Source organism: Brienomyrus brachyistius, unplaced genomic scaffold (genome assembly GCF_023856365.1).
Source record: "Brienomyrus brachyistius isolate T26 unplaced genomic scaffold, BBRACH_0.4 scaffold48, whole genome shotgun sequence".
Classification (NCBI taxonomy): domain Eukaryota; kingdom Metazoa; phylum Chordata; class Actinopteri; order Osteoglossiformes; family Mormyridae; genus Brienomyrus; species Brienomyrus brachyistius.
Window position 1 is genome coordinate 1,920,436 of NW_026042323.1, and position 27,104 is coordinate 1,947,539.

The following is a 27,104-nucleotide window of genomic DNA, read 5'->3' on the forward strand; positions in this document are numbered from 1 at the left end:
GTAACTATTGTCGGCAAGCACAGCTGTCAGAGTCTCTTGTAGTTGGTCACCAGGTTTGCACACAGCTCAGCAGGAATATTCATCCACTGCTCTTTGCAGATCTCTGAAATCTTTAAGGATGTTAGGTTGCCGCTCTCTGGTTTCTATGGGATTAAGGTCCAGAGACTGGCTACTCCGTGACCTTAATGTGCTTCTTCTTGAACCGCTCCTTTGTTATCTTAGCCGTATGTTTAGGGTTATTGTCTTGCTGGAAGACCCTCCTGCATTTTCAAGGCCCTGGCTGAAGGAAGGATGTACTCATCCAAGATTTTATGGTACATGGCCCTGTCCATCTTTCCTTCGATGTGGTACAGCCATCCTGTATCCATGGCAGAAAAACACCCCCAAAGCATAATGCTTCCACCTCCATGTTTGGCAGCAGGGATGCTGTTCCTGGGGTAATAGTCAGCATTCTTTTCCCTCCAATCACGGTGAGTAGAGTTAAAGCCAAAAAGCTTGATTTTGGTCTCATTTGACCACATTTTTCTAAGCCCCACTGCAATTATTCAGGAGTAGTTCCCCCGTCCTAGCTGCCCCCGACTTCGCCAAACCATTCAAGTTAGAAGTGGATGCCAGTGGATTGGGTGCTGGTGCCGTCCTCCTGCAGGAAGACAGTCACGGGTTGAACCATCCTATATACAATTTCTCCAAGACGTTTTTAAAACACCAGTTAGCGTATAACGCGATCGAGAAGGAAGCCCTAGCCCTTCTTTTAGCATTTTGAGGTATATGTAGGGGACAGTGCTCGTCCGGTGGTGGTGTATACAGACCACAATCCTTTGGTTTTCCTCGCTCGGATGTGTAACGCTAACCAGCGGTTAATGCGTTGGGCTCTCATTATCCAGTCGTTTAACTTAGAGATCGTACATAAAAAGGGGGTCACTAACCTCGTGGCTGACTCCCTCTCCCGAAGCCGACGCCCGGTTCCTCATGACTATCGGTTTTTCTTGAATCTCCGCTTATTACTTTGTATGCCCTCAATTGCGGAGGATTGCGAACACCGGCCAGGTTCCCTCTTGTGTGGGGGGGTGTTACGTGCCGTAAGGTTTAGGGGAGGGGTTGCCCTGCCGATCCTGATCGCCGCCCAGCTCCCTTCGACTCCGCCTCCCGGACCTGGCCACGCCCCGAGCTTCGCTTCCGCTTCTATGATTGAAAAAGCCGTGGCGGGAAAGTGGCGGCAGCTCTGCTCATTGTTGCTGTGTTTGGTTTGCTTGCGTTCTTTTGGATTGATTGATTGATTGATTATGACAGTTTTTGGTTTCCTGGTTTTCGACTCTCGCTTTGCCCTTTCTGTACCTTTGCCTTCGGTTTGATTGACTCCTGGTTTTGGATCTCTTGCCTTCCTCCTGACTACTCTCTGTGCCTCGCCCTCAGATACTGTGTTTCGGCTTTGGTGTTTCCTGTATGTTCGTTTCTGTTAAGTGCGTAGGGACTGACTGCTGTTTTGTTTTGCGTAGGTGTGGCTTACTGTGTGTTTCGGTTAGGGAGTTAGGCTTAGTCTGTGTAATTTCGTTTTCTCGTCTTTTCTTTTAGAATTAGCTTAGTTTGGAATTCGTCCGTTAGCACTGTTTTGTTTATTGTTTTGGCTGTGTCACTCCCGAAGTCTGTTACCCTATTGTTTGTGAAAGTCTTTGTGAATAAATATACAAAAAAACTGGTTGTCTCGTTTACCCCTCTCCTTTCCCTTTACCTTTCTGATGGTCCTCAACCCTAGACTGAGGATCGTAACAACTGGCATACTTCATACGGGCCTGAACATGGGCCCTCTTGAGCAGGGGCACCTTGTGAGCACTGCAGGATTTCAAACCATAACGGCATAATGTGTTACCGATGGTTTTCTTGGTGACTGTGGTTCCTGCTGCTTTGAGATAATTAACAAGTTCCTCCTGTGTAGCTCTGAGGTTATCCTTCACCGTTCTTAAGATCATTGATGCTATTCAAGATGAGATCTTCCTTGGGGCCCCAGACCGAGGGGGATTGACAGTTATTTTTGTCTTTCTTCCATTTGCAAATAATTGCACCAACAGTTGTCACTTTCTCACCAAGCTGCTTGCTGATGGTCATGTAGCCCATTCCACCTTTGTGAAGGTAAACAATCTCTGATACCATTAGACAGCTCTCTGGTATTTCCCGTCATGATAAATTTGAAGATGTAGACAGGTTAGTGACCCAAGAATACTATATAACAAAGTAATGCCATTAAATACGAATGCTGGTTTGCTATCTGCTAATACTTAACTAAGTACTACTTGTGTTGTGTTAGTGCACATGCATTTAACCCCTTGAACTCCTGTCTGGGAATCATCGCATGATGACAACCAATGTCTGTGTTAGCTATGATACAGCTGGATATCAAGGTGAAAATCCCTTTAGTTCCTGTCTGTAATTTGTCAAAAAATGTCACAAACGTGAACATGAGGAATGATGTAATGGTGAAAACAACTTTGGACCCGTCTGTTTACAAGAAAAAAACACTTTCAGACATCATACTGAAGTGATGTTTTTAATGTCAAAAACCCTTTAAACTCCGGAGATTCTACTTGGAAAATATCGGATAATATTTACCTTATAAGAAGTGATATTTTTGTTTAGATGCCATATTCTGTCATGAAAATGTTTAGGCTCTTGGTCTTTTGCTTGAATATGGTAAAGTAATGAAAACCAGTACAGATATAAAGACACATCAGACCTTTTAATGGTTAATAATAAATAGAGGTTATTGTTTTCAGAAGTCATTTTTATCATGCTTAAGTAAATTTCCATTTAATCACAGTATTTTGTTCATACTGGCTTCTGCCTGCAAGTGTTTACAATTACAGCATTTAAGGCCTTTGCTCCATGAATTTTGGGCCATGCATCAAAAGAAATCACATCAGTTTTATATGTAATAAAGAAATGAACATAATAAAATGTACATAACAGGATAACAAGGATAAACATTTTTGTTCATTAGTAGAATTATAAGCTACAGAGACGGTCAGATAATTCAGAATTGTGTTTCTCAGAGTTTGCGTTTCTCTCTCTCGCTCTTTTTTTTTTTTTTTTAATAAAGTACACACAAACTATTACTGAAAATGCCCAGATATGTACTTTCCTCAAAGTGGTAACAAGTCAATTCAATTATAATGAATCGAAAGCCAAATGAAGTTCTGAAGGTAAGTCTCGGTAAATGAGTCAGGCGCCATCACGTCATTGCATTCGGCTGCGCAGCATTTAAGGTGGACCGGAAAATCCTAATAAGGTGTCACCTTCTTAACACTGCAAACTCTAGTCAAGGAAATAGGCAATGCACACTGCTAAAAGTTACGGAAGTCTTTTATAGGACATACATAATTTTTTTTTCTTTTCGTTATCTCGAGGTCACTTATTTTTCTCGTGAAAAAAAAAGTTTATGCATGTCCTCTACTCACATTCACATGAAGTTCGGCTTTTTAAAGGACGTTAACTTGCCCTGAAATGAAGTAACACCAGCCTCCCCGGGAGAGGATCCGCCCCGCTGTGACACACGGACCACAAGCCCCGGCTTCAAAGCTCGACCCGCCCCGCTGCCAGTTCTACCGACAACACGGAGCCCCATCTTCCCTATACATTTACCCCCCCTGTCTGTACCGGCGGCCGAACTAATATCGGCGACGGCCACACTGCGACCCCCACCTCGAATCGGCAGCCAGTGAAAAAGGGGTCGCTGTGTTAAACAGCAGCACTTCTTACTGCGCACCGGTCCGGCACCCCATCCCTGAGATACTGAGTAGACATTCCCCCGCCCCCTCCAAGTGCAGCTAGTCATTTACTGGAAGGCAGGTACTCTCCACACCCCCACCACATGATGAAGCTGATAACGAAAGTGAAAGGGATTTAAAACCAGATTCACCAAGAAACACGAATAGGATTCTGGAATAATACAAAGGCATTTGCATTGGAAGGTAAGAATATAATCAACAGATTCAACTAATAAAATAAGTATGTTTAACCTGCGGCGTCTGCGGAAAATTTTGATTGGGTGGTAATCAGGGGGCGAGTTATATTTATGGGGGCGGCCGCGCCTCGCCGTGTCTGTTCTGTGCTTCCGCTTTGAAAATAAAATACAGTTTTTTTTTTTATTATTTTGATGTGGGCTGGTGGCCCCTTAAATCCGCCCCTGTTTAACACACATACTGGGATATAACAGCAGAATTAGGCGCTTATTATAATTCGATACACTGTAAGTGATTGCATGGAGTAAATGAGTTCGCCTTAAATACAATGTTGCCTAAACATGGAGCGTGGGACACTATGGGAATAAACTAGACAGTATTTTGAAACTTTACGGTAAGGAGCCCTAAAGTCCCATAGGGTGACTTTTCCACACAAGTTATGCCTATTTACCTTCCTGGAATAAGATCATTTACTATAAATTTGTATGCATCTCTAAGGACTTCAGATACACACAAACACCATATAATGGGCAGAATTAATCTAATCGAGTCTTATTTTCACATTGGAATGTAATGCAATGAAATTCTTGCTTCTCTTGTATGGGGCACCAAGTGTGAAGTGCTCATTTTCATGCACAAAATACATTATATGCCACAAAAGCATTATTTAATGACGTGACCATGCAATGCCTTGCTGTGACTATTCTCAGGTAAATTCCACCAAACCTGTTATACCTGAAATACCTGTTCCTGGAATGTACCTGAGAACTTGGCTCACCAGAAGCCAAGTAAGACAGAAACCTATCGGATAGTAGCTCTCTGGGACTGGAGCTGGAGGCCTTTAGAGTAGCTGGTTTGTGTGAGGTGTGTGACTCAGCAGGTCAGTACCTGTGACCGAAAGATCGCCGTTTTAAATCCCAGGCGGGTCTCTGTATTTAATCAATCATTTACGGAGTAGCAGTTCAGTGCCTGTGACCGAAAGATCGCCGTTTTAAATCCCAGGCGGGTCTCTGTATTTAATCAGTAATTTACGTAGTAGCAGGTCAGTACCTGTGACCGAAAGATCGCCGTTTTAAATCCCAGGCGGGTCTCTGTATTTAATCAGTCATTTACGTAGTAGCAGGTCAGTGCCTGTGACCGAAAGATCGCCGTTTTAAATCCCAGGCTGGGCTCTGTATTTAATCAGTCATTTACGGAGTAGCAGTTCAGATAACTAGATGCTACGTAGCCTGTAGGGGCCACGAACAGTGAGGAAAAGTAAACCATGCTTGATTTAGTATTTCCTGGGCATGATAAATTAAATTGAGTGTATGATGTAGTACATTGTGTGCATGAAAAACAAACCCTGTCTGTGACTGTCTGTGGCACAGGGTCTGTGGTACAGGGTCTGTGGAACAGGATTTGTGGCACAGGGCTCCGTAAGATGCTGTCGGAATGAGTTTGCATGTGTGTGAATACTAGGGTTTTACAGTAATAAATTTATTTGCTCAAATCTCTGTAATAAAGCATGATATATGTTATATTCAAACCTGAAAATGTGGTTCCATATCTGACAATGTGCCGTGGGCATTGTTAGGTCCAATCACTCGGGCCTATAGTATTTAATAGTATTTTAAGCTGAGCACTAAGTATTTTAGCCTCAATGTCGATATTCCTTCAAAAACAAAAACACTCAAGCCGCAGGTAAACTTGACTTAGTCCCTGATCTTTTCAGTAGCTAGAAACTCCCCTGCAAGTAGCCACACAAAGCTGCATTCAGCTCCATGGTGGAAAGACGGGGTTATAGTCAATAAAACCTATATTTTGTGCATGATAATTAACTACCTGTACATACCACTGAGCCAATATCTGTATAATAATGCAAAATCAATCCATCCATCCATCCATTTTCCATGCGCTTACCCTACTGGGTCGCGGGGGGGGGGGGGGGGGGGGGTCCGGAGCCTATCCTGGAAGCAATGGGCACGAAGCAGGGAACAACCCAGGATGGGGGGCCAGCCCGTCGCAGATAATGCATAATATGTCTCCCATTTCATCTTTGTCTTATTCTATTAGACCTGCCACATGTACACATAACGTTTCAGACAATTCTGTAGCAGAAATGAGGCGGGAAATACACTATTGTCATTCCAACAGTGTGTAGTTCTATGTAAAAGTGTTGATCATTAGATATTGTAGTTTATGTGTTTATTTACCTTTCATGTTCACAGAGACCTCAGCAAGAATCATCTGCTCTGGATCAGCAACAAAATGGAGGAACCTGCTTCGGAAATGAGCCCCTCTGTGGAGCGTAAAACAAAGGCGACTGAGAGGTAGCAGTGTTACAGCCGACTAGCATGCATGTCTCTCTGGGTCTATAGTCAGGCCATAGTCTCCCTTTCCTCCAAAATCAGCCAGTTCTTCTATTTTAGAGGCAACCATCACATCATCCCTCCTGCCCAAAACAAACACATATTGTAAGGTGGTAGAGAACAAATAGCGCGTCAACGCGAATTCATTATAACGTGACTAACTTTTTTGATGCCATTAACGCGTGTCAGATGGCAGCTCGGGAAAAATAATGAAGAGAGAAAAAGGTATTTTGAATGGCAGGTTCAGCTTCAAAACTATGTCAGATGGGTCCATCGACAAGACCAAAGTTATTTGCAGTTACTGTAGATGTGAAATGAGTTACCACCAAAGTACATCTGGTCTTAAATACCATACCAGGTTGCGGCTCTTCTCAGAACGATAGACACATTTGCATTTTCATGTCTTACCATACTTTCATAAATATAAGTAATTTATTTATGGGTTAATGTTATTTTTTATTTAGCTATCTATTTAGTTATATATGAGTGAGGCGCTCTGTCGCGCGCTTCTGTGACGTCTTAACTGCCTAATCTTCCTCAAAGTCATTCTCTACGAGAGTATGTCTCTGGTCAAATCATGTGGTTTCCGGAGTTTTTCTCAGTGTCCAAGATTGGATGTAGGCTTATTAAGTTTATTGGGATTCCTAATTCTTCCTAATATTATACTTTTCGTAGTAAATCATCACCACACCTTCCCAGACCTTCGTAAAATGATTATATTTTCTCCAATTTACATATTATAGCCAGCTGCGTTCGGAGTGCTGAGGACATTTTGCGCTGCTCAGTCAGCACAGTTACAAACTGTGTCAGCTGCTGGGACTGGAGCCTTTGTGGGCAGGTCAGGCAGGCCAGGAACTGCGGGGGGCAGAACGTCGGCCACCAGGACTGGAACTCCGTCGGATAGCGCATCAGGCAACGCAGAAGGGGCCTCTGAGAGTACCGTAGCAGCAGCCGTGACTGGAGCTCCGTTGGGGCGGCGCTTAAGCTGCCGGGGTTGGAGCCTCACTGGGTGGTGTGTTAGCCGCCAGGCCTAGCAGGTCAGGAACTTTAGAAACAGGTAGGACAGGCAGGTCAGGAACAGGCAAATCAGGTCAGGAACGGATTGAACAGACAAGTCACAGAGCAAATTTGCCAGTGTTAAATTGACACTCTATGGTGTCAATTGAACACTATAAGAGCTAATAAAACTTAACACTATACAACAACACTCATTGCACTCTGTAAAATGTTAAATATAACACTGATTTGGTGAGAATTATATAAACACCATGCAGTGTTAATTTAACACTGGAAAATTTGCTGTGCATCAACTATTGCCTCCAGAGTTGGCACCGTAAGAGTAGGTGCTGCCCCTTTTAGAGCCATCGGGACACGCAGGATAGTATCCCATACTGCCCCGGCCCCCTAATTAGCCAGGCCTGCCCCCCGGAAGTGGTAAGCTGCTAGCGGCGGCAGCTCTGTGAGGGCGATGCAGGCCTTGGGCACCTGCAGGATAGTATCCCATACTGCCCCAGCCCCCTAATTAGCCAGGCCTGCCCCCCGGAAGTGGTAAGCTGCTAGCGGCGGCAGCTCTGTGAGGGCGATGCAGGCCTTGGGCACCTGCAGGATAGTATCCCATACTGCCCTGGCCCCCTAATTAGCCAGGCCTGCCTCCCGGAAGTGGTAAGCTGCTAGCGGCAGCAGCTCTGTGAGGGCGATGCAGGCTTTGGGCACCTGCAGGATAGTATCCCATACTGCCCCGGCCCCCTAATTAACCAGGCCTGCCTCCCGGAAGTGGTAAGCTGCTAGCGGCGGCAGCTCTGTGAGGCGATGTGGGCTTTGGGCACCTGCAGGATAGTATCCCATACTGCCCTGGCCCCCTAATTAGCCAGGCCTGCCTCCCGGAAGTGGTAAGCTGCTAGCGGCGGCAGCTCTGTGAGGGCGATGCAGGCCTTGGGCACCTGCAGGATAGTATCCCATACTGCCCTGGCCCCCTAATTAGCCAGGCCTACCTCCCGGAAGTGGTAAGCTGCTAGCGGCAGCAGCTCTGTGAGGGCGATGCAGGCTTTGGGCACCTGCAGGATAGTATCCCATACTGCCCTGGCCCCCTAATTAGCCAGGCCTGCCTCCCGGAAGTGGTAAGCTGCTAGGGGCGGCAGCTCTGTGAGGGCGATGCAGGCCTTGGGCACCTGCAGGATAGTATCCCATACTGCCCCAGCCCCCTAATTAGCCAGGCCTGCCCCCCGGAAGTGGTAAGCTGCTAGCGGCGGCAGCTCTGTGAGGGCGATGCAGGCCTTGGGCACCTGCAGGATAGTATCCCATACTGCCCTGGCCCCCTAATTAGCCAGGCCTGCCTCCCGGAAGTGGTAAGCTGCTAGCGGCGGCAGCTCTGTGAGGGCGATGCAGGCTTTGGGCACCTGCAGGATAGTATCCCATACTGCCCTGGCCCCCTAATTAGCCAGGCCTGCCTCCCGGAAGTGGTAAGCTGCTAGCGGCGGCTGCTCTGTGAGGGCGATGCAGGCCTTGGGCACCTGCAGGATAGTATCCCATACTGCCCTGGCCCCCTAATTAGCCAGACGTACCTCCCGGAAGTGGTAAGCTGCTAGCGGCGGCAGCTCTGTGAGGGCGATGCGGGCATTGGGCACCTGCAGGATAGTATCCCATACTGCCCTGGCCCCCTAATTAGCCAGGCCTGCCTCCCGGAAGTGGTAAGCTGCTAGCGGGGGCAGCTCTGAGGGCGATGCGGGCCTTGGGCACCTGCAGGATAGTATCCCATACTGCCCTGGCCCCCTAATTAGCCAGGCCTGCCCCCCGGAAGTGGTAAGCTGCTAGCGGCGGCAGCTCTGTGAGGGCGATGCGGGCTTTGGGCACCTGCAGGATAGTATCCCATACTGCCCCGGCCCCCTAATTAGGCAGGCCTGCCTCCCGGAAGTGGTAAGCTGCTAGCGGCAGCAGTTCTGAGGGCGATGCAGGCTTTGGGCACCTGCAGGAGCGCAGCGACGGTGATGTCCGGGGTGAACCCTGCCGGGTTCCGGATTGGGACTGACTTCCTGTGAGCCGGAATTGGAAGTGAAAATTTTTATTCTCAGTATAAAGCTTAAAAAATCAGGCTTACCTGCACACTGCTGGGTGTCCATTAAGATAGATGGGACAATAAATCCTTTTCTTCTGGGGGGGAGGTGTTTCTGTTTTTGTTGTTAGATGTTCAGTATAGTTGTTTACGTGTGACCGTTACACATGGTCCTGACATATTTGTATAATTAATATTACACCCATAAACTGTCCTTGGAGGCTGATTTTAGTTGTACCAGTTTGATTTTATAAATCTCTATGTGCTTTGGACTCTTAATTATAAATGTTGCAGGTCTAATAAATAAAATATTGTAGCAGTTGTGTGATGAAGAGATAATGACAGTGGCAGTTCTACACGGAGGGCCAGGTTAGTGCCAGCTGTTCTGCTGGGGCGGTAGATGTATTTGACCATAATGTCCTGCAGTATTTACTTACACTAGATTACCAGCATTTAGAAGCAAAAGACGATCTCAATAACCGATGTTATTTATGCAGTGCTTTGCAGTCACATTTTACGTTGTTTATAAATATGTAACTCGTTCTGATTTCTTAATTAGACTGTCTTGCCTCAATGAACTTTTTTCTGTTTTTAACTTTGCTTTTCACCACCTGAAGCGTCTCGCCCCCCCCAGCATACCCACGTTAAGAGGCCATCTAAAACATGTGCTTACATTTGTGTTCTGCCTGTTCCCAGCACACAAAAGTTTTGCTTACATATAATATGTCTCCCATTCCAGCTTGGTCTTATTCTGCTAGACCTGCCACATATATATAGGCCATAAGGTGAACATATAAAAAGTGGCTAGAAATCACTTTTCGTTCCCACGTCTGGGCACTACTTTTTTAATGAATTTCTGGATAGACAACAGTCTTATGGCTTCTATGTTAAAAGTTCTCCACAAAAAATACTGCAGTCAGTTTTGCATTTTGTCAGGATGCAAAAATGTGTATAATTAGGAATTTACAAAAAACGCAAATCTCATGCTGCTAGTTTGGCCTGTAACTTTATTAATACGCATTTAATCAAAACAAAATATATGTCAAATCCACATTTATACATGTAGCTACATATCTGAGACAAGTATTGGTGCATTAATCAACTCAATTTTGAAGGAAGACCATGAAATAATTCAATTTTTTTTATAACGCACTTCAACTTCACCGATTGGCACCAAATAAAACTGAAGAACAAATTGAAACTTAAACATTTTTGTTATGTTGTATTTATCAAAATGTTCAGTAGGCACTTAGGAATCACACAAAATTAAAGATAAAAACAGTTTTTGGTCCAAGTTGGCTAAAATGACTTGAAATGCTGGACTGCTGCACTAATTTTTCAATAACGACAAATATTAAACATTTTACAGCAGCTTCATTACAGCTCAAATCCAAGTAACCTGTGACACAGATCACCTTTACTCATCACTACTATCCTTATCACTTTCATCAGAACCATCTTCACATGTAGCTCTTTCCTCTGTTTCCTGGAAAACATTTGTGCAATTGAGACAGCTGCATAAATCTGTACAGGACAGATTTGCAGACATACAGGAACATCTTCCAGTCTCACATTTGCCTTGCTTGCAACTGCAGTGGACAACCTGCAACACACTATCAGGGGCTGGATTTCTAGTCATCCACGTCACTGTTAACTCCCCATCCTCGAGGTGCTTTCCATTGCCAACAGGTGAAGGGGCACACATTTTACCTTTCAGAGAATGTCTCATTATGGCTGCTTGGTAGTTTGCCCTTTTGCAGTGTTGGTACAAAGCATCACTTGTCGGAGGCATGGATCATTCTGGCAAAGCTGATGATGCCATGCAGAATGCTTTGTATCGTGCATCGTTCAGACTTTTAGCACATGATTGGCCATATAGGTGACAGACATATTTGCAAAGCACTTCAAAGGTAGACTGGTTCAAATTAAAACGGCTACCCAGATTTCTAAATGCAGTCAGGTATTCCTCTTTCTCGCAAGCAACAGAAAATGACTTTTTTTTCCCCTTGCCATAAAAGGCACTTGTAGAGTCACAGCCTGAGAAGGTATGGATCCCAATAAGTGCCAAACATACACTGTTGCCGAGAGCTGATGACACCTTACATAAGTCAATGATCCTCGTTTTGTTGCCAACCCCAGTGAAAAAATACAATCTGCATGGTAAATCTGGCTGCAGACTTAATGCAATCACTGCCACATCAGTATCAGGGCTCTTGATGACTACAGTTTGGTGTTCCTGTGCAGCATGTTTTGCATGAAAAAACAACCTGGTGTCACATTCCTCATGATCACATGTCAGATTTTCAACATCACTGACAGTTTGTAAATCCTCTGTTACAGCCATGCAGTGACACAGGTCTCCATGTGTTATGTATAAATGTAAGTCCTTACCTAAAATGGTAAGATCAGCGTCTCGCCACATTACATAGAGGAATTCTGCCAGTGCTTCTTTGTTTGTCCCATCCGACAGAAACTTCTTCGATTGTGTTGGTGTCTTTTGATCCCGTCCATAAATTTTTACCTGTTGTGTGCCACCAACAGCTCTGCGTGATCATTCTACATTTTTAATACTAATTTCTGGATACTTGTCTATCACAAAATCTATCCGTGTACAGTTGTGCTTGAGAGCAAGCTTGACTAAGTACTGTAGAATAGTGTCAGCAAGCTCCCCGAAGGTACTTGGTATGGACTGAATGGCTTGAATGACTGCCATGCCATCAAAAAGTATAGCTCCATTTACTGGTACTCTGTCAACTAAACAGAATATTATATGAATATTTAATATGATAATAATAATAATATGAATATTATTATTTATTAAATTTTTCTGAGAAAAAGTTTGCGTAAATGTTTATTCCAAATCTGCAAAATAAACTTAGGGTATTTAAATTACCTGTAGTTTGAAGCATCAAGATCTTCATGGCTTTTTACAAGATTTAAAAACATTCTTCTTAGCAGTGTCATTGTCATCATCTCTTGGTTTACAATTATTTGATGGCAGATGATCTTGTAGCTGACATCATAGGTTGGCTCATTGCTATTAAAAGCATCAAATATTTTATGTTCTGTAACTATTACACTGGCTTCTATATTTGGAATGCATATATTGTATGCATGTACAAACTAAAAGCAACTGACAAACCAATTGAGTTTTTTTTATTCTTCAGAAAGAAAATATTTACAATAAATTATTTTAAATATTCTTTTGCCCTCACAAATGACTAGACATTTTATGCTGAATTATTGTAACAAGCTGTCCATGTAGATTAATGATTAATTTCTTTTCAAATTAGCAATCATTCAAATCAATTATGAATTATTTTAAAATGCAATATAACAACTTACTGTTCTTCTGAGGTCTGTGTATTTGTTCCAGTAGACTTTGTCAAGAACCTGGTGTACTGTCTGTAACAGGACTTGTGATATCATACTTCCAGAGACACAGTCTTTGTCTTTAATATGCACAAGAATGCTAGTGTCTTCCTTCATCTCAGCTGCTTTGAGCAACTGGCCTGTAATAAATATGTATTTAAAAAAACATAACAGTTCTGACTGTTCATGCATATGTGTATGCAAAAACTGACTGCACTATAAACATTATAATGTACATGTAATGTAAATATTGATGTATTTGAAAGTTAGTTATGGTTCTCAGCATATGGCATATAACTTTAAGTTCAAACGTGTGCTTGTGTGCTTTATACCTGCCGACAGCGTCTCCGCTTGTGAAAGATTGTCCTTCTGGCGTTTGCCTGCCACAGTGATGTACTTGTCCGTTTTCTTGCAAATTATGCACAAAGCAGGAAGTACAGGACCCGAACAAGCTATCAGCAGTCCGGTACTGGACCTAAGTTTTTTTGTTGGGCAATACGTTGACGAAATACTATTTCCCGATGACACAGACTGGTCTGTGTTATGATCATCACCAGCTTCAGGACGCCGTGAAACTCGTTTCTCGGCCGCATCCAAGCGCTTTTTGTCAATAAAACGCCGGTAGCAAATGGAGTGAAACCCTGCGTCTTCGGGCACACGGTCAAACTCGATTTCTAGACAATGTTTATATGTTTCTGCTATTTTCTGACTCTCAACCTGCAAGTCAAGCCACCGTTTGATGCAGTTTCTAAATGTATCCCACCGTGTGCGTGTAAAATCCTTCGCTTCTTCTTTTTTTATGGACGTGAGATGCATATAGCATTGTTTATAAACCCTTTTACTGACTTTTGGTGGAGGTCTGACAATAATTTTATCCTCTTCGCTACTCTATAGTGACGACAAGGGCGCTGCCATCTTGGACCATGTTTACATGTCGTTCCGACGTTATGCTATCTCATTGGTCTAGCGGCAAGCACGTGACGCGAAGCCGCATCTCTCACCTTTAAAAAATGATTACGCGAGGATGGGACTATTGCCAACTTTATACACTTGTTAAAAAATAACTGCTGGATTATACAGGGAGAACTTTTATTTTTTCATTCTATACCAATTGATCTTTTTATTAGAATAAAAAGAGTGTAGTGCCCCATATATGGGAACGGAATGAAACGAAAAGCTGCTTCACCTTACGGCCTAGTACACATAAAGTTTCAGACAATTCTATGGCAGAAATGAGGCAGGAAATACATTGTTGTCATTCCAACAGCGTCTAGTTCAGTGTAAAAGTGTTGTTTGCTGTAATAGTGATAACCAAACCTTTCATATAGGAAACTTATTTTTAGGTCACATAGTTTATTTCACATGAAATCTAACTGTAAAGAAGCCTGTTTGCATTAAGAGCTTCACAGCAGGTTAAGCAGAAGACTGATCAACTGAAGATTTAATGTGATGCTGATCACAGCATATGAATACATATTTATATAATGACGATTTGTTTCCTCTCACTGCCCACAGTGTCCTGATGGAGAGAGCAGACTCCCCTGTACCCAGCTGTGTTTCCATGAAGAGTGACAGGTCAATGCATCAACCACTCAACTTCAGAGAGGGACCTTTACCTACAGATCAAAGGTAAATGTGCATTTTAACAAACATTGTTTAAAACACTCAGACTCTCACTTAAAAGGCACAGAGGCACATTCAAGCTATGATGAAAATAATTTTAACTTTTACAAATCCTATCATCTTTGAGAATTTAAGCTTAGTCTGTATTCTATACAGTATATAAATTACATCGGAGGTAAAAGGTAGAGGATTACTGTAAAGACTGACTTCCTGTGAGCCGGAATTGGAAGTTCGATAATTGAAAATTGGATTAAAAATTTAAATTCTCAGTATAAAGCTCAAAAAATCAGGCTGACCTGCACACTGCTGGGTGTCCATTAAGAAAGACTGGACAATAAATCCTCTTCTTCTGGGGGGGAGGTGTTTCTGTTTTAGTTTTTAGATGTTCAGTATAGTTGTTTACGTGTGACAGTTACACATGGTCCTGACATATCTGTATAATTAATATTACACCCATAAACTGTCCTTGGAGGCTGATTTTAGTTGTACCAGTTTGATTTTATAAATCTCTATGTGCTTTGGACTCTTAATTATAAATGTTGCAGGTCTAATAAATAAAATATTGTAGCAGTTGTGTGATGAAGAGATAATGACAGTGGCAGTTCTACACGGAGGGCCAGATTAGTGCCAGCTGTTCTGTTGGGGCGGTAGATGTATTTGACTTTAATGTCCTCCAGTATTTACTTACAGTAGATTACCAGCATTAAGAAACAAAAGACAATTTTGAAAATCGATGTTATTTATGCAGTGCTTTGCAGTCACATTTTACGTTGTTTATAAATATGTAACTCGTTCTGATTTCTTAATTAGACTGTCTTGCTTCAATGAACTTGATTAATTTGTCTGCTTTTAACTTTGCTTTTCAAAAAGAACCAAGCCAGAACCAGCCCAGCACTGGTCTCAGCATCGACTCCCTGTTGGTGGAAACGAGACATATTTAGCACCTTTTTAAGGTCTATTGTTATTGCTTTGATACTCAAGGCTGCTGTGTACCTCAGTGTCAAAATGTGTTTGTGAAAATGCTGATGTTGAGCTTCCTGTCAAAGACCATCATAAATTCTTAGGCTGTTTACAGAGTTTGTTAACTAGGGATAGTGAATCAAATGCTGTTAGTTAGCTCTGCTAATTAAGATGAAATTTCAAAATTAAGCTAATCTGTCTAAATGTCACTTGGTCAAAAGGGCTGAATAGCAAACTGTCCTTCCTGCCTGCTGTGTGTCTCTCCATGATGTAGCAGGATGTCACTGGTTCTCTTCTGCTGTTAGGAGAAGGTTGATGTTCTGAAGCCGCCCTAATGAATAAAGCTTAAAATCTTACATCTTTACACATTAAAATATACAACTAGGTTATTCTTTGTCGGCAGCAAGAGCACTTTTAATGGGGAGCATTACAGACTTTCTGTTATATTTGTGTAGATGATTTGAGGTTTTAGTATTTTTCTGCCTTATTGACAGAGACCAAATGGCTGAATGCAGATCAGATCTACAGGATAAACCGGGTTCATCATCCATATTGAAGGTTTGTATTTATTGCCGATATATATTTTCTTAAGTATCGTGTGAATTGGCTTACATTTTATACAGCTGTACAAGAGGAAACTAATTCAAACCTACAAATTTCAAATGAAACTATGAAAAGGTTTGGTGAAACGAGCAGTAGTTAACTATGACTGTGGATTTTAGTCACTAGAGGAAAATGCTGTGAGGTTCCTGAAGGACGAGCTGAAGAAGATCATGAGGTACCTAGATCAGAATTACCCAGAATTCTCTGGGCCTCAGCTGGAGGAGGACAATGACCTGGATAGTGATGGTCAGATGCAGAAGACCTGTGGTAGAGAGGGAGCTCTGAAGATCACACTGTACATCCTGAGGACCATGGAGCAAAATGATCTCGCTGACAGGCTGGAGAAGAGTAAGAACTGTATCTCATTCTGTGTGTGTTTGTTTTGCCACAGAAAAATAGTCTATAATAAAAACATGCAATAAACTTCAGTTTATCATTTAACTTAATTTGATTTAGTTTCGCTTGTATGAGTAAAAAAAATTTGTTTTTTGAAAAGTCTGCATTTACGTTTAATTTAATTTCAGGGCATCTTCTGTCACAATGTCAGCGCAGAATCAAATGTAACCTGAAGAAGCAATTTGAGTGTGTATTTGAAGGGAAAGCTAAGGAAGGACAGCCAACACTTCTCAGTGAGATTTACACAGAACTCTACATAACTGAAGGTGGGACTGGAGCAGTCAATGATGAACATGAAGTGAGACAGATTGAAACAGCATCCAAGAAAAGGCGAACAGAAGATACTACAGTCAAGTGCAATGATATATTTAAACCCTTATGTGGGCGTGTGACACCTATCAGAACTGTACTCACTAAAGGGGTGGCAGGTATCGGGAAAACAGTCTCTATGCAGAAATTTATTCTCGACTGGGCAGAAGGAAAAGCAAACCAGGATGTTCACTTCATATTTGCTCTTCCTCTCCGGGACCTGAATTTGATTAAGGGTGAATACAGCCTGATTAAACTGCTTCACCACTTTGTCCCAGAACTGAAATCATTTGAATCCACTGAGCTGTTTAGGTACAAAGTCTTGTTCATCTTTGATGGTCTGGATGAGTGTCGCCTTCCTCTAGATTTTCAGAACAATGAGAGCTGGTTTGATGTAACAAAGAAAACGTCACTAGATGTGCTGTTGACTAACCTCATTAAGGGGAATCTGCTCCCATCCGCTCTCCTCTGGATAACCTCCCGGCCAGCAGCAGCCAATCAGATACCTGCTAAGTGTGTCCACCAGGTGACAGAGATACGAGGGTTCAGTGATGCCCAGAAGGAGGAGTATTTCAAGAAGAGATTTAATGATCAGAGCCTGGCCAGCAGGATTATCACACACGTGAAATCATCAAGGAGCCTCTTCATCATGTGCCACATACCTGTGTTCTGCTGGATTTCAGCCACTGTGCTTAAGATGCTTTTTAGTGAGACTGACAGGGGAGAAATTCCAAGGACTCTGACTGAAATGTACACACACTTCCTGATCTTTCAGACAAGTTTAAAAAATGACAAGTATATGAAAAACCATGAAACTAAGCTTAAGAAATACAGCAAGGAATTCCTTTTAAAACTTGGTAAACTTGCTTTTGACAACCTTGAGAAAGGCAATCTCATATTTTATGAGCAAGATCTGTCAGAGAATGGCATTGATGTCACTGAAACTTCAGTTTACTCTGGAGTGTGCACAGAAGTCTTTAAAGAGGAGTATGGGTTGTACCAGGAGAAGGTGTACTGCTTTGTGCATCTGAGCATCCAGGAGTATCTCGCTGCTTTATATGTGTTTCTGTCAAACTCATCAGCTGACCTGCTGAAGACTGCAGTGAATCAGGCATTAAAGAGCAAGAATGGACACTTGGACCTCTACCTCCGCTTCCTCTTGGGCCTCTCAACAGACTCCAGTAAGACTCTGTTACAAAGGCTACTGGGGCCAACAAGCATCTGCTCATATACCATTAAGGAAACAGCCCAGTACATCAAGGAGAAAATACAGGAGAATTTATCTCCAGAAAGGACCATCAACCTGTTCCACTGTCTGACTGAACTGGGTGACAATTCTCTAGTAAAGCAAGTACAAAGATACCTGAATTCAGGAAACATTTCAGCAGATGGCCTCTCACCTGCACAGTACTCAGCTTTGGCCTTTGTGATGCTGATGTCAGATGAGGAACTGGATGTGTTTGATCTGAAAAAATACATCAGACGAGATAAACAGCACTGCAGGCTGCTGCCTGTGGTCAAGAACTCCAGGACGGCTCTGTAAGTGACGTGGGGATGGGAAATCATGTCTGGTCTGGCAGTGATACATGAATATGGTTTGAAATGTGTAATATATATTATATGTTTCTCCTCATGGATTAATAAGTGGGTTTTATTTTGATAATCACAGCTATAGCTGTTTGTATAGCAGTAGCTAATCTTGACCACAGACTTTATAATGACTGAAGGTAGTGATGTCACTTTTTGTTTGTTACTACGTTTCCATTCCCATCCAGTCTGCCTTCTGATCACAGCACAGCATCCTAACCTGCTATGGAAACAGTGAGGGCTCTTTATCCACAGGGTGTATAAGTGGTATGTGAGTGTTATTGTCAGCAGGCGTGTTCATTTGATGGAGCCCAGAGCTGGGAGCTTCCGTATGACTGCTGTCTCTGGCTGCTCACTGGCGCCCTCTGCTGGCCTCAGCTGCACCTGGCTGAGGATGTGACGACACATCTAGTCCGGCAGAAATAGATAAACATTGTTTAAAATATAAAATGAATATGTATATATGTAATTTATTTCCTCTCTTTTATCAACAAGGTTACTTTTAAATCTAGTTTATATTAACTGAAGGTAGTGATGTAGTAAAAACAAAAAAGACAAGATTTCCACGACCATCCTTTGTGTAACAAATAACCAAAGATACAGCATCATACAGAATGGTCCAGTTTTCATTAATAGTGGGAAAACCACTCATATTCATTTCAGTTCTGGATGCTGTGGGAAGCATTTATGTAAATACTGGGTGTGGTGTGTGACTCTTTGGGTTCGGACTCTGTGTCCATGAGCGGAAGGTCGTTGGTTCAGATCTCCTGGCTGGCAGAGTGATGTCATCGCTGGGTCCTTAAGCTCCAGGGGTGCTGGATGCTGGCCGATCCTGCGCTGCGACCCCCAAACTTCTTCTCACCTGTATATGTGTCGGCGTGTCTCTTGGAGAGCAAGATAGGAGGGACGAAAAGACAATTTCCCCATAGGGGGTGAATGAAGTATCATTATTCATAAATCATTCAAACAAACAATTTTTCTCAAAGCCTATTTCACAGGACTGACAGCTCTCCAATTAGTGTATTGTTGATTGGGGCTGGGTGATAAGTAAAAAAAATGTAGCACTTAGTTTAATAATATTGCAATAAATGATGATTTTGTGTGTGTGTGTGTGTGTCCCCAAACACTGAATGCAATTTCAGTTCAGTTCAGCTTTCAGTTCGACTCCCTGTTGGTGGAAACGAGACATATTTAGCACCTTTTTAAGGTCTATTGTTATTGCTTTGATACTCAAGGCTGCTGTGTACCTCAGTGTCAAATTGTGTTTGTGAAAATGCTGATGTTGAGCTTCCTGTCAAAGACCATCATGAATTCTTAGGCTGTTTACAGAGTTTGTTAACTAGGGAGAGTGAATCAAATGCTGTTAGTTAGCTCTGCTAATTAAGATGAAATTTCAAAATTAAGTTAATCTGTCTAAATGTCACTTGGTCAAAAGGGCTGAATAGCAAACTGTCTGTCCTGCCTGCTGTGTCTCTCCGTGATGGAGCAGGATGTCACTGGTTCTCTCCTGCTGTTAGGAGAAGGTTCATGTTCTGAAGCCGCCCTAATGAATAAAGCTTAAAATCTTACATCTTTTTCAATGCAATTTCAGTTCAGTTCAGCTTTATTTTTATAGTGTGTTTCCTCAACATTACATCATCTCAAAGCACTTTACAGTATCCCTGCCCAAAGCCCCCAGTAAGCAAGTCAGAGGGGACAGTGGCAAGGAAAAGCTCCATAGAAAGAAGAAACCTTGGGAGGATCCATAGTCAAAGAGGGAACCCATCCTCTAGGGGGCAGCAGAGGAAGCCCTAACCCTAACCAGACCCAAAGGGGGAGCCCATCCTCCAGGGGGCAGCAGAGGAAGCCCTAACCCTAATCAGACTCAGAGGGGAGCCCATCCTCCAGGGGGCAGCAGAGGAAGCCCTAACCCTAACCAGATTCAAAGGGGGAGCCCATCCTCCAGGGGGCAGTAGAGGAAGTCAAATTATCAAGATGGCAAAGTCCTAATTCACATTATCCCAATCTTAACATTTCAGTCATAAAGCGGGGGGCAGGGAGGTGATGACAGGCAAGTGCTGGAGCTGCTTCAGATGGGGGGGGCGAACAGTAGTACGGCAGCAGGGTAAACAGGGAAGATGTCACAGGCAGAAGGGTGAGCAGGCCGGAAGGACGTCACAGGTAGTGGAGACGTCGCAGGCAGCAGGGTAGGCAGGATGTCTTGAAAATTCAGGGTCTCCAGGCAGCACAGCCCAGGGGGAGTAGGGGAAATAAAATGTGCAATTAGCCAAAGTAGGGGAGACTAGAGGCAGTGCAAAGAGTTAGGTGAGTGCAGTATGTAAGCTCCGGCAGATATGGCAATGGCAGCATAAGTAGGAGGCAGAGGCAGGTGGGAACGCAGGCATGGGGAGTCCCTGAATGTCAGCACTCCAATTCCACAAGGGAATTTATGTGTTTAACATAAAGAAATTATTTGTCATCCAGCACCGGATATCTAGTCGACAGTCTTCTAACCGAGAGCTGTGATGCATCATCCGGCTTAACATATATATATAACTGTGTATCATCAGCAAAACAATGAAACCCAACACCATGATTTCTGATAATGTGACCAATATATACAGTGTACAGCAGCGGCCCAGAACTGATCCCTGTGGGACACCATTGTAGGAATATTTAGCTCAGGTAAATGTTAATATCTCCACCAATGTTTTGAAATTAATTACATTTTAATTAATTATTAATTAATGATGTTTATTAACTAATTGTTATGCCGAATGGTTGGTTGCTTCAAACTCAATTGCGAATCCCTGTGAGTCGGTTAATGTGAGACTTACATGGGATTCACTAGTTACCAGTATCGCTTAGTAACCTGGGTTAGAAGGCTCGTCCAGCGAGCTGCATCACCAGGTAATATAAACGATTGGTAGCGAAGCTCCCCTCACGGCCAATGAGAGATCTTGTGATATTTCAGGCGATATTTGAGGTTTCAAAGCTTAGTAGCCAGATCACATAGAGGCAGGACTATTGTGAGCACTCAATGACGGAGGCTGAAGTGGTGTAAAAGACATGCATTTATTCCTAACTAACACTACAACTAACATAAGACAGACATTACACTTAACATAAACAACAAACACAAAATAACAGAATAGAACCAGACAGAATTTAACATGAAAATGCAGTGACCAGATTTAAAATGGATAACCTTAAAAGGGAAATACTGTTCTGCAAAGCAAGCACAGTTTCTGGAAACACAACCCTAAAGTCATAAAGCAGGTTAACAGAACTGCTTAGGTTGTTAGAATGAAAGGAAGCTGGTTTACTTGTTTGCAGAGTGGAGGGGGTCTTGGCAGTAGGTCGCAGAGGTGATGAGCTGAGGGAATGGTAGCACCCAAGAAGGCGCGGCGTCTGGAGCGGTTGTTGGAGTGGAGCCCCTTGGATTCTCTCTCCTTGTGAAGCTTTAAGGTGAAAGGCTCTGTCTTGGTTGCAGTTCTCTGTTGGGTAGCAGGCCTTCACCGGCAGGCTTCAGGAGGGCTTCTCACGGGCTGCTCTTCTCCTGGGGCTTCTCTTCTCCTCCCTCTGTGGGGCCGATGTTCTCCTCTGCTCCTCTCTCTTCTTCCCCCTGCTCTGTTCTGAGGTGCCATGTTTTATGGTCTAAAGTTCATGAATAGGGATGACCAGGAATTCGACACCTGAAGCAATGGCTGATCATCTAGTTCCCGGCTTTCGGAGGGGTGTCTTTGGCAGTCCCTTTACTATTTATTTCTAGACTACTACCACTTTATCGATGATTTTCATTAAACTGGTGTAACTTTTGATACATACAGTTTCATGGTAACCACTGACCAGATTTGGAATCAGGAGTGATTTTCCATCAGTTTGACACCAAACATGCCATACCAGCCTGGGGGGGTCACACCTCATACAATCTGTATTAATTAACAATTTATGATATTATGCATGTTAATAAATCCCATCCATATACATCAACAGAGGTTGCTACTTTGGATCATTTGTACAGACATTACATGACATATTCACATTTAAATAGCACATCTTACCCTTAGATAGGCGTGGCCGTTAGATTGTGGTCATACCAATTTAAATTGCACATCTGGGAACAACATATTTTGGTTGGTGTGCCTTATCCCAATGACCTGCTCTCCAGAATTGTTAATAAACACATTAATTCAGTCTTTTAATGCAGAATAGTAGAGGACAAAGAAGTGCTAACGGACCACAAAGATCAGATAAGGGCCACAGAGGAATGTGGAAAAGGGGGGGTTGTTAAAGAAAGAAAGAAAGAACCTCTGATAGTTAGGAGCCACACTAAGATACCTGGTTACATTATTTAAGTTTCAAGATTCCTCTGGGATAATCATGAGAGCATGTATGCAGGGGTAGCTAAACACTAAGATTGTCTGAGGACTCACACAAACAAAACCTATCTGGATATCAAGACTAGTAGTCATGAGTAAATCAATATATAGTGAATACAAAGGCCGAACTTAAAAAAAAAAACTTTCTTTAGGGTGTTGGGTGAATCTGTGGTATGTAAGGCAGGATGTCTGGGGAGGGGGTTACGTGCCAAGTTGAGGGGCCCCTGTCCTTGAGGTCCACTCTGCTGTCTGTAGGTCCCTAAATCTTTGTGCCATAAAAGATGGAATTCCTCCCTTATTATCTGTATGAGTGTGTGTGGTGTGTGTGTGTGTGTGTGTGTATGAGCCGTGTGTGTGCATCTGTGTTTGTGTGTGTGTGGGGTCACTGACCCCCCCTTTTGTGCCCAGGCCAGCGAGTACCTCTCATACCAGACTAGGCCTTGTCTCAGGCAGCCTGGAATCTCAGCCCTGTCGTATGTGCGTGTGTGATACTACACCATATTTAACTTTAGTGATCTTGGAAGATTCATTATTCATGTTGACAAGCTGATAATGATCAGTTAAACAGGAGCCAAACCAAGAGAGGGCTGTCTCCTTAATGCCAACCACAGATTCTAGCCGGTCCAAGAGGATATTATGGTCCACAGTATCAAATGCTGCAGTTAAGTCTAGTAATACCAACACAGATATACAGCCACTGTCAGAAGCCATAAGCAAATCATTCACTACTTTGACTGAAGCTGTTTCTGTGCTGCGGTTTGGCCCAAAGCCAGACTGATATAATTCATTAGCATTATTTTTCTGTAGGAAAGAAGACAGCTGGCGAGCAACAGCTTTTCCAGGATCTTTGAAATGAATGGAGATTGGCCTATAATTTCCTAAATCACTAGGTTCAAGATTTACTTTCTTTAGAATAGGTCTAATAACAGCTATTTTAAAAGATTTTGGATCATATCCAAGCCTAAGAGACGAGTCTAACACATTTAACAGAGTGGTGCTAATCAGTGGTCGAATCTCCTTCAAGAATTTTGTAGGAATTGGGTCTAAGAGGCTAGTAGAGGATTTGCAGGAGGAAACTAAGCTCAAAAGTTCTGATTGTTTTATAAGAAGGAAAGATTCAAAGGTGTCATTATCAGTACGCATAGGACTAGCAGGAGGCTGGCAGCTTTATGTAGCTACAGACGTGCACTGGATGGTCTGTCTAATCTTTATTTTACCATTACAAATGTAATAATGTCATCACTCATAAAAGCTTGTGAGACTTGTGAGTTTAATGTTTAACCTAATGTTAACCTAGACAGAGATTCAAATAGGAATTTAGGATTATTTTTGTTCTCTTCCATGAGTCTGGAGAGGTACACAGACCTCGCAGTCTGTACTTAGAGAGGCTCTTTCCAGGTAGATCTGAAAACTTCTAGTTTAGTTGAGCCCCATTTGCGCTCTAGCTTGTGTGAAGCCTGTTTAAGTTACGCGTATGATCAGAGCACCAGGGGGCAGGTTTCTTATCTCTATGCTTTATCTTCTTAAGTGGAGCTACAAGATCTAGGTGCTGCAAAGCGATTTCTCCATGTGCACAGTTACCCGTTCAGGTTCATTTTCACACGGGGCTTCAGATGTAAGGCTGAAGGACTGTGGAAGTTGGTTGAGAAACGCTGTTGTAGTTAATGAGGCAATTGAATATCTGATACTGTACTTTGGACCTGGAGCCGAAGGGAGGCTATACTGTATATCAAACGTTAACAAGTAATGATCTGAAAGCAGAGGATTCTGAGGTATAATAGATATGTGTTCCACCAGGACACCATGGCTAAGAATCAAATCCAGGGTGTGGTTACAGGCATGAGTAGCCCGACTACATTCTGACAAATATCTACAGAGTCTAGGATAGCAGAAAACGTTGTTGTTAAAGGATCACTGTCATTCTCCATGTGAATATTAATTTCACGGCTTTGTCAGTAGTGACCACCAGGATTGTTGAGAAATTTGCAAACTCCAGGGACCAGGCGGTCTATACATAATAACAGTAGTGATTGGAGGTTTGGGACCAGCTGGTCTATGCACAATAACAATGGTGATTGGAGGTTAGGGACCAGGCAGTCTATACAAAATAACAATGATGATTAGAGGTTAGGGACCATGTGGTCTATACAAAATAACAATGGTGATTGGAGTTTAGGGACCTTGCAGTCTATACACAATAACAATGGTGATTAGAGGTTAAGGACCAAGTGGTCTATACACAATAACAATGGTGATTGGAGGTTAGGGACCAGGTGGTCTATACACAATAACAATGGTGATTGGGGGTTAGGGACCATGCAGTATATACACAATAACAATGGTGATTGGAGGTTAGGGACCAGGCAGTCTATATACAATAACAATGGTGATTGGAGGTTAGGGACCTTGCAGTCTATACACAATAACAATGGTGATTGGAGGTTAGGGACCAGGCGGTCTATATACAATAACAATGGTGATTGGAGGTTAGGGACCATGCAGTCTATATACAATAACAATGGTGATTGGAGGTTAGGGACCAGGTGGTCTATACACAATAACAATGGTGATTGGAGGTTAGGGACCATGCAGTCTATACACAATAACAATGGTGATTGGAGGTTAGGGACCAGGCCGTCTGTATACAATAACCATGGTGACTGGAGGTTAGGGACCAGGCGGTCTATATACAATAACAATGGTGATTGGAGGTTAGGGACCAGGTGGTCTATACACAATAACAATGGTGATTGGAGGTTAGGGACCATGCAGTCTATACACAATAACAATGGTGATTGGAGGTTAGGGACCAGGCCGTCTGTATACAATAACAATGGTGACTGGAGGTTAGGGACCAGGCGGTCTATACACAATAACAATGGTGACTGGAAGTTAGGGATCAGGTGGTCTATACACAATAACAATGGTGATTGGAGGTTAGGGACCAGGCGGTCTATACACAATAACAATGGTGATTGGAGGTTAGGGACCAGGAAGTCTATACACAATAACAATGGTGACTGGAAGTTAGGGACCAGGTGGTCTATACACAATAACAATGGTGATTGGAGGTTAGGGACCATGCAGTCTATACACAATAACAATGGTGATTGGAGGTTAGGGACCAGGCAGTCTATATACAATAACAATGGTGATTGGAGGTTAGGGACCTTGCAGTCTATACACAATAACAATGGTGATTGGAGGTTAGGGACCAGGCGGTCTATATACAATAACAATGGTGATTGGAGGTTAGGGACCATGCGGTCTATATACAATAACAATGGTGATTGGAGGTTAGGGACCAGGTGGTCTATACACAATAACAATGGTGATTGGAGGTTAGGGACCATGCAGTCTATACACAATAACAATGGTGATTGGAGGTTAGGGACCAGGCCGTCTGTATACAATAACAATGGTGACTGGAGGTTAGGGACCAGGCGGTCTATACACAATAACAATGGTGACTGGAAGTTAGGGATCAGGTGGTCTATACACAATAACAATGGTGATTGGAGGTTAGGGACCAGGCGGTCTATACACAATAACAATGGTGATTGGAGGTTAGGGACCAGGCAGTCTATACACAATAACAATGGTGACTGGAAGTTAGGGACCAGGTGGTCTATACACAATAACAATGGTGATTGGAGGTTAGGGACCAGGCGGTCTATACACAATAACAATGGTGATTGGAGGTTAGGGACCAGGCAGTCTATACACAATAACAATGGTGATTGGAGGTTAGGGACCAGGTGGTCTATAAACAATAACAATGGTGATTGGAGGTGAAGAACTACAAAGAGATGATCCCGCAAGACTACGAAGAAGAATTTCAAATGTGCTAAAGCTATAAGCACTTTGCTCAGACACTCCTAGGTCAGACTGAAATATTGCAGCAGCACCAGCACCTTTGCCATCTGGTCGAGGGTTATGCTGTAATCAGCTGGAGTAGATTCATTTAGTGCCATGAATTCATTCGGTTTAAGTCAGGTCTCTGTAAGGCATAAGGACCAAGACTAAAATCAGTAATCATTTCATTTATTAGTAGTGTCTTAGGAGCCAGTGATCTTCCATTCAAAAGTCCAAGTTTTAGCCTTGCATTACACCTATTATCTAATAATGCATTTGGTTTAATTATTATTAAGTTATTATGACATTCACTATGGTGGAATAGACCTCCATGATTAAAAGCGCAGGGAACAGACACAGTCCCAGTAACATGAACCCCAGGTGACGACTCTAAGCACCTAGCAGGTGGTCGGTTATGCCGGTTTGCCTGCCGCCTGGACTTGGCCCTGGCTAGTCAGTGATTTGCCTGGAGACTATGAGCTATGCTTTTGGATAGGAGATCAGCACCAGCCCACGAGGGGTGAACACCGTCCCTCTTCAAAAGCCCAGACCTACCCCCAAACATTTGCCAATTGTCTGTATAACCCACAGCATTTTTCGGGCACCATTCCGACAGCCAGCGATGCAGCGACGATAATCTGCTGTATATTTCATCACCACATCTAGCAGGGATGGGGCCAGAGTG

General features: G+C 43.0%; 2 protein-coding genes and 2 long non-coding RNA genes across 8 annotated transcripts; 2 read left to right on the forward strand and 2 right to left on the reverse strand.

Moving 5' to 3' along the window:
* Nucleotides 1-3,884: 3,884 nt before the first annotated feature.
* LOC125723389 (protein NLRC3-like) lies at nt 3,885-18,866 on the forward strand. The gene is made up of 6 exons (XM_048999975.1): nt 3,885-3,962; nt 6,164-6,265; nt 14,241-14,354; nt 15,803-15,866; nt 16,031-16,259; nt 16,436-18,866. Exons 2-6 carry the CDS (start codon nt 6,204-6,206, stop codon nt 18,157-18,159), a joined length of 2,193 nt encoding a protein of 730 aa, XP_048855932.1. The 5' UTR covers nt 3,885-3,962; nt 6,164-6,203; the 3' UTR covers nt 18,160-18,866.
* LOC125723434 (uncharacterized) lies at nt 7,815-9,146 on the reverse strand. Of its 3 annotated transcripts, none has more exons than XR_007386888.1 (3): nt 8,929-9,146; nt 8,473-8,814; nt 7,815-8,244 (listed from the first exon to the last, which is right to left on the reverse strand). It is a non-coding gene; the product is annotated as an uncharacterized LOC125723434 (long non-coding RNA). The 3 variants fall into 3 exon arrangements; XR_007386886.1 differs by having other exon boundaries at nt 8,359-8,814; XR_007386887.1 differs by lacking the exon at nt 8,929-9,146 and adding an exon at nt 8,866-8,921 and having other exon boundaries at nt 8,359-8,751.
* Nucleotides 10,344-13,797, reverse strand: LOC125723394 (uncharacterized). 3 transcript variants are annotated; one of them, XM_048999985.1, is made up of 4 exons: nt 13,058-13,783; nt 12,699-12,865; nt 11,745-11,874; nt 10,344-10,839 (listed from the first exon to the last, which is right to left on the reverse strand). In XM_048999985.1, the coding sequence occupies exons 1-4, from the start codon at nt 13,539-13,541 to the stop codon at nt 10,814-10,816; spliced, it is 807 nt and encodes a 268-aa protein (XP_048855942.1). In that variant the 5' UTR covers nt 13,542-13,783; the 3' UTR covers nt 10,344-10,813. The 3 variants fall into 3 exon arrangements, 2 of the variants coding, with proteins under 2 accessions (XP_048855942.1, XP_048855941.1); XM_048999984.1 differs by lacking the exon at nt 10,344-10,839 and having other exon boundaries at nt 10,855-11,874; nt 13,058-13,661; XR_007386867.1 differs by lacking the exons at nt 10,344-10,839; nt 11,745-11,874 and adding an exon at nt 12,360-12,390 and having other exon boundaries at nt 12,699-13,797.
* A 6,115-nt stretch (nt 18,867-24,981) lies between the features above and the next one.
* Nucleotides 24,982-25,447, forward strand: LOC125723437 (uncharacterized). The gene is made up of 3 exons (XR_007386891.1): nt 24,982-25,140; nt 25,276-25,320; nt 25,411-25,447. It is a non-coding gene; the product is annotated as an uncharacterized LOC125723437 (long non-coding RNA).
* The last annotated feature ends 1,657 nt before the right edge of the window (nt 25,448-27,104 follow it).

Coding starts and splice junctions, on each gene's coding strand:
- LOC125723389 (XM_048999975.1), top strand. CDS start 6,204: ATGGAGGAACCTGCTTCGGAAATGAGCCCCTCTGTGGAGCGTAAAACA. Junction 15,867..16,030: donor GTTCATCATCCATATTGAAG/GTTTGTATTTAT, acceptor TGTGGATTTTAG/TCACTAGAGGAAAATGCTGT. Junction 16,260..16,435: donor CGCTGACAGGCTGGAGAAGA/GTAAGAACTGTA, acceptor ATTTAATTTCAG/GGCATCTTCTGTCACAATGT.
- LOC125723394 (XM_048999984.1), bottom strand. CDS start 13,541: ATGCATCTCACGTCCATAAAAAAAGAAGAAGCGAAGGATTTTACACGC. Junction 12,866..13,057: donor AGCGGAGACGCTGTCGGCAG/GTATAAAGCACA, acceptor TATTTATTACAG/GCCAGTTGCTCAAAGCAGCT. Junction 11,875..12,698: donor ACACAGACCTCAGAAGAACA/GTAAGTTGTTAT, acceptor GGCACACAACAG/GTAAAAATTTATGGACGGGA.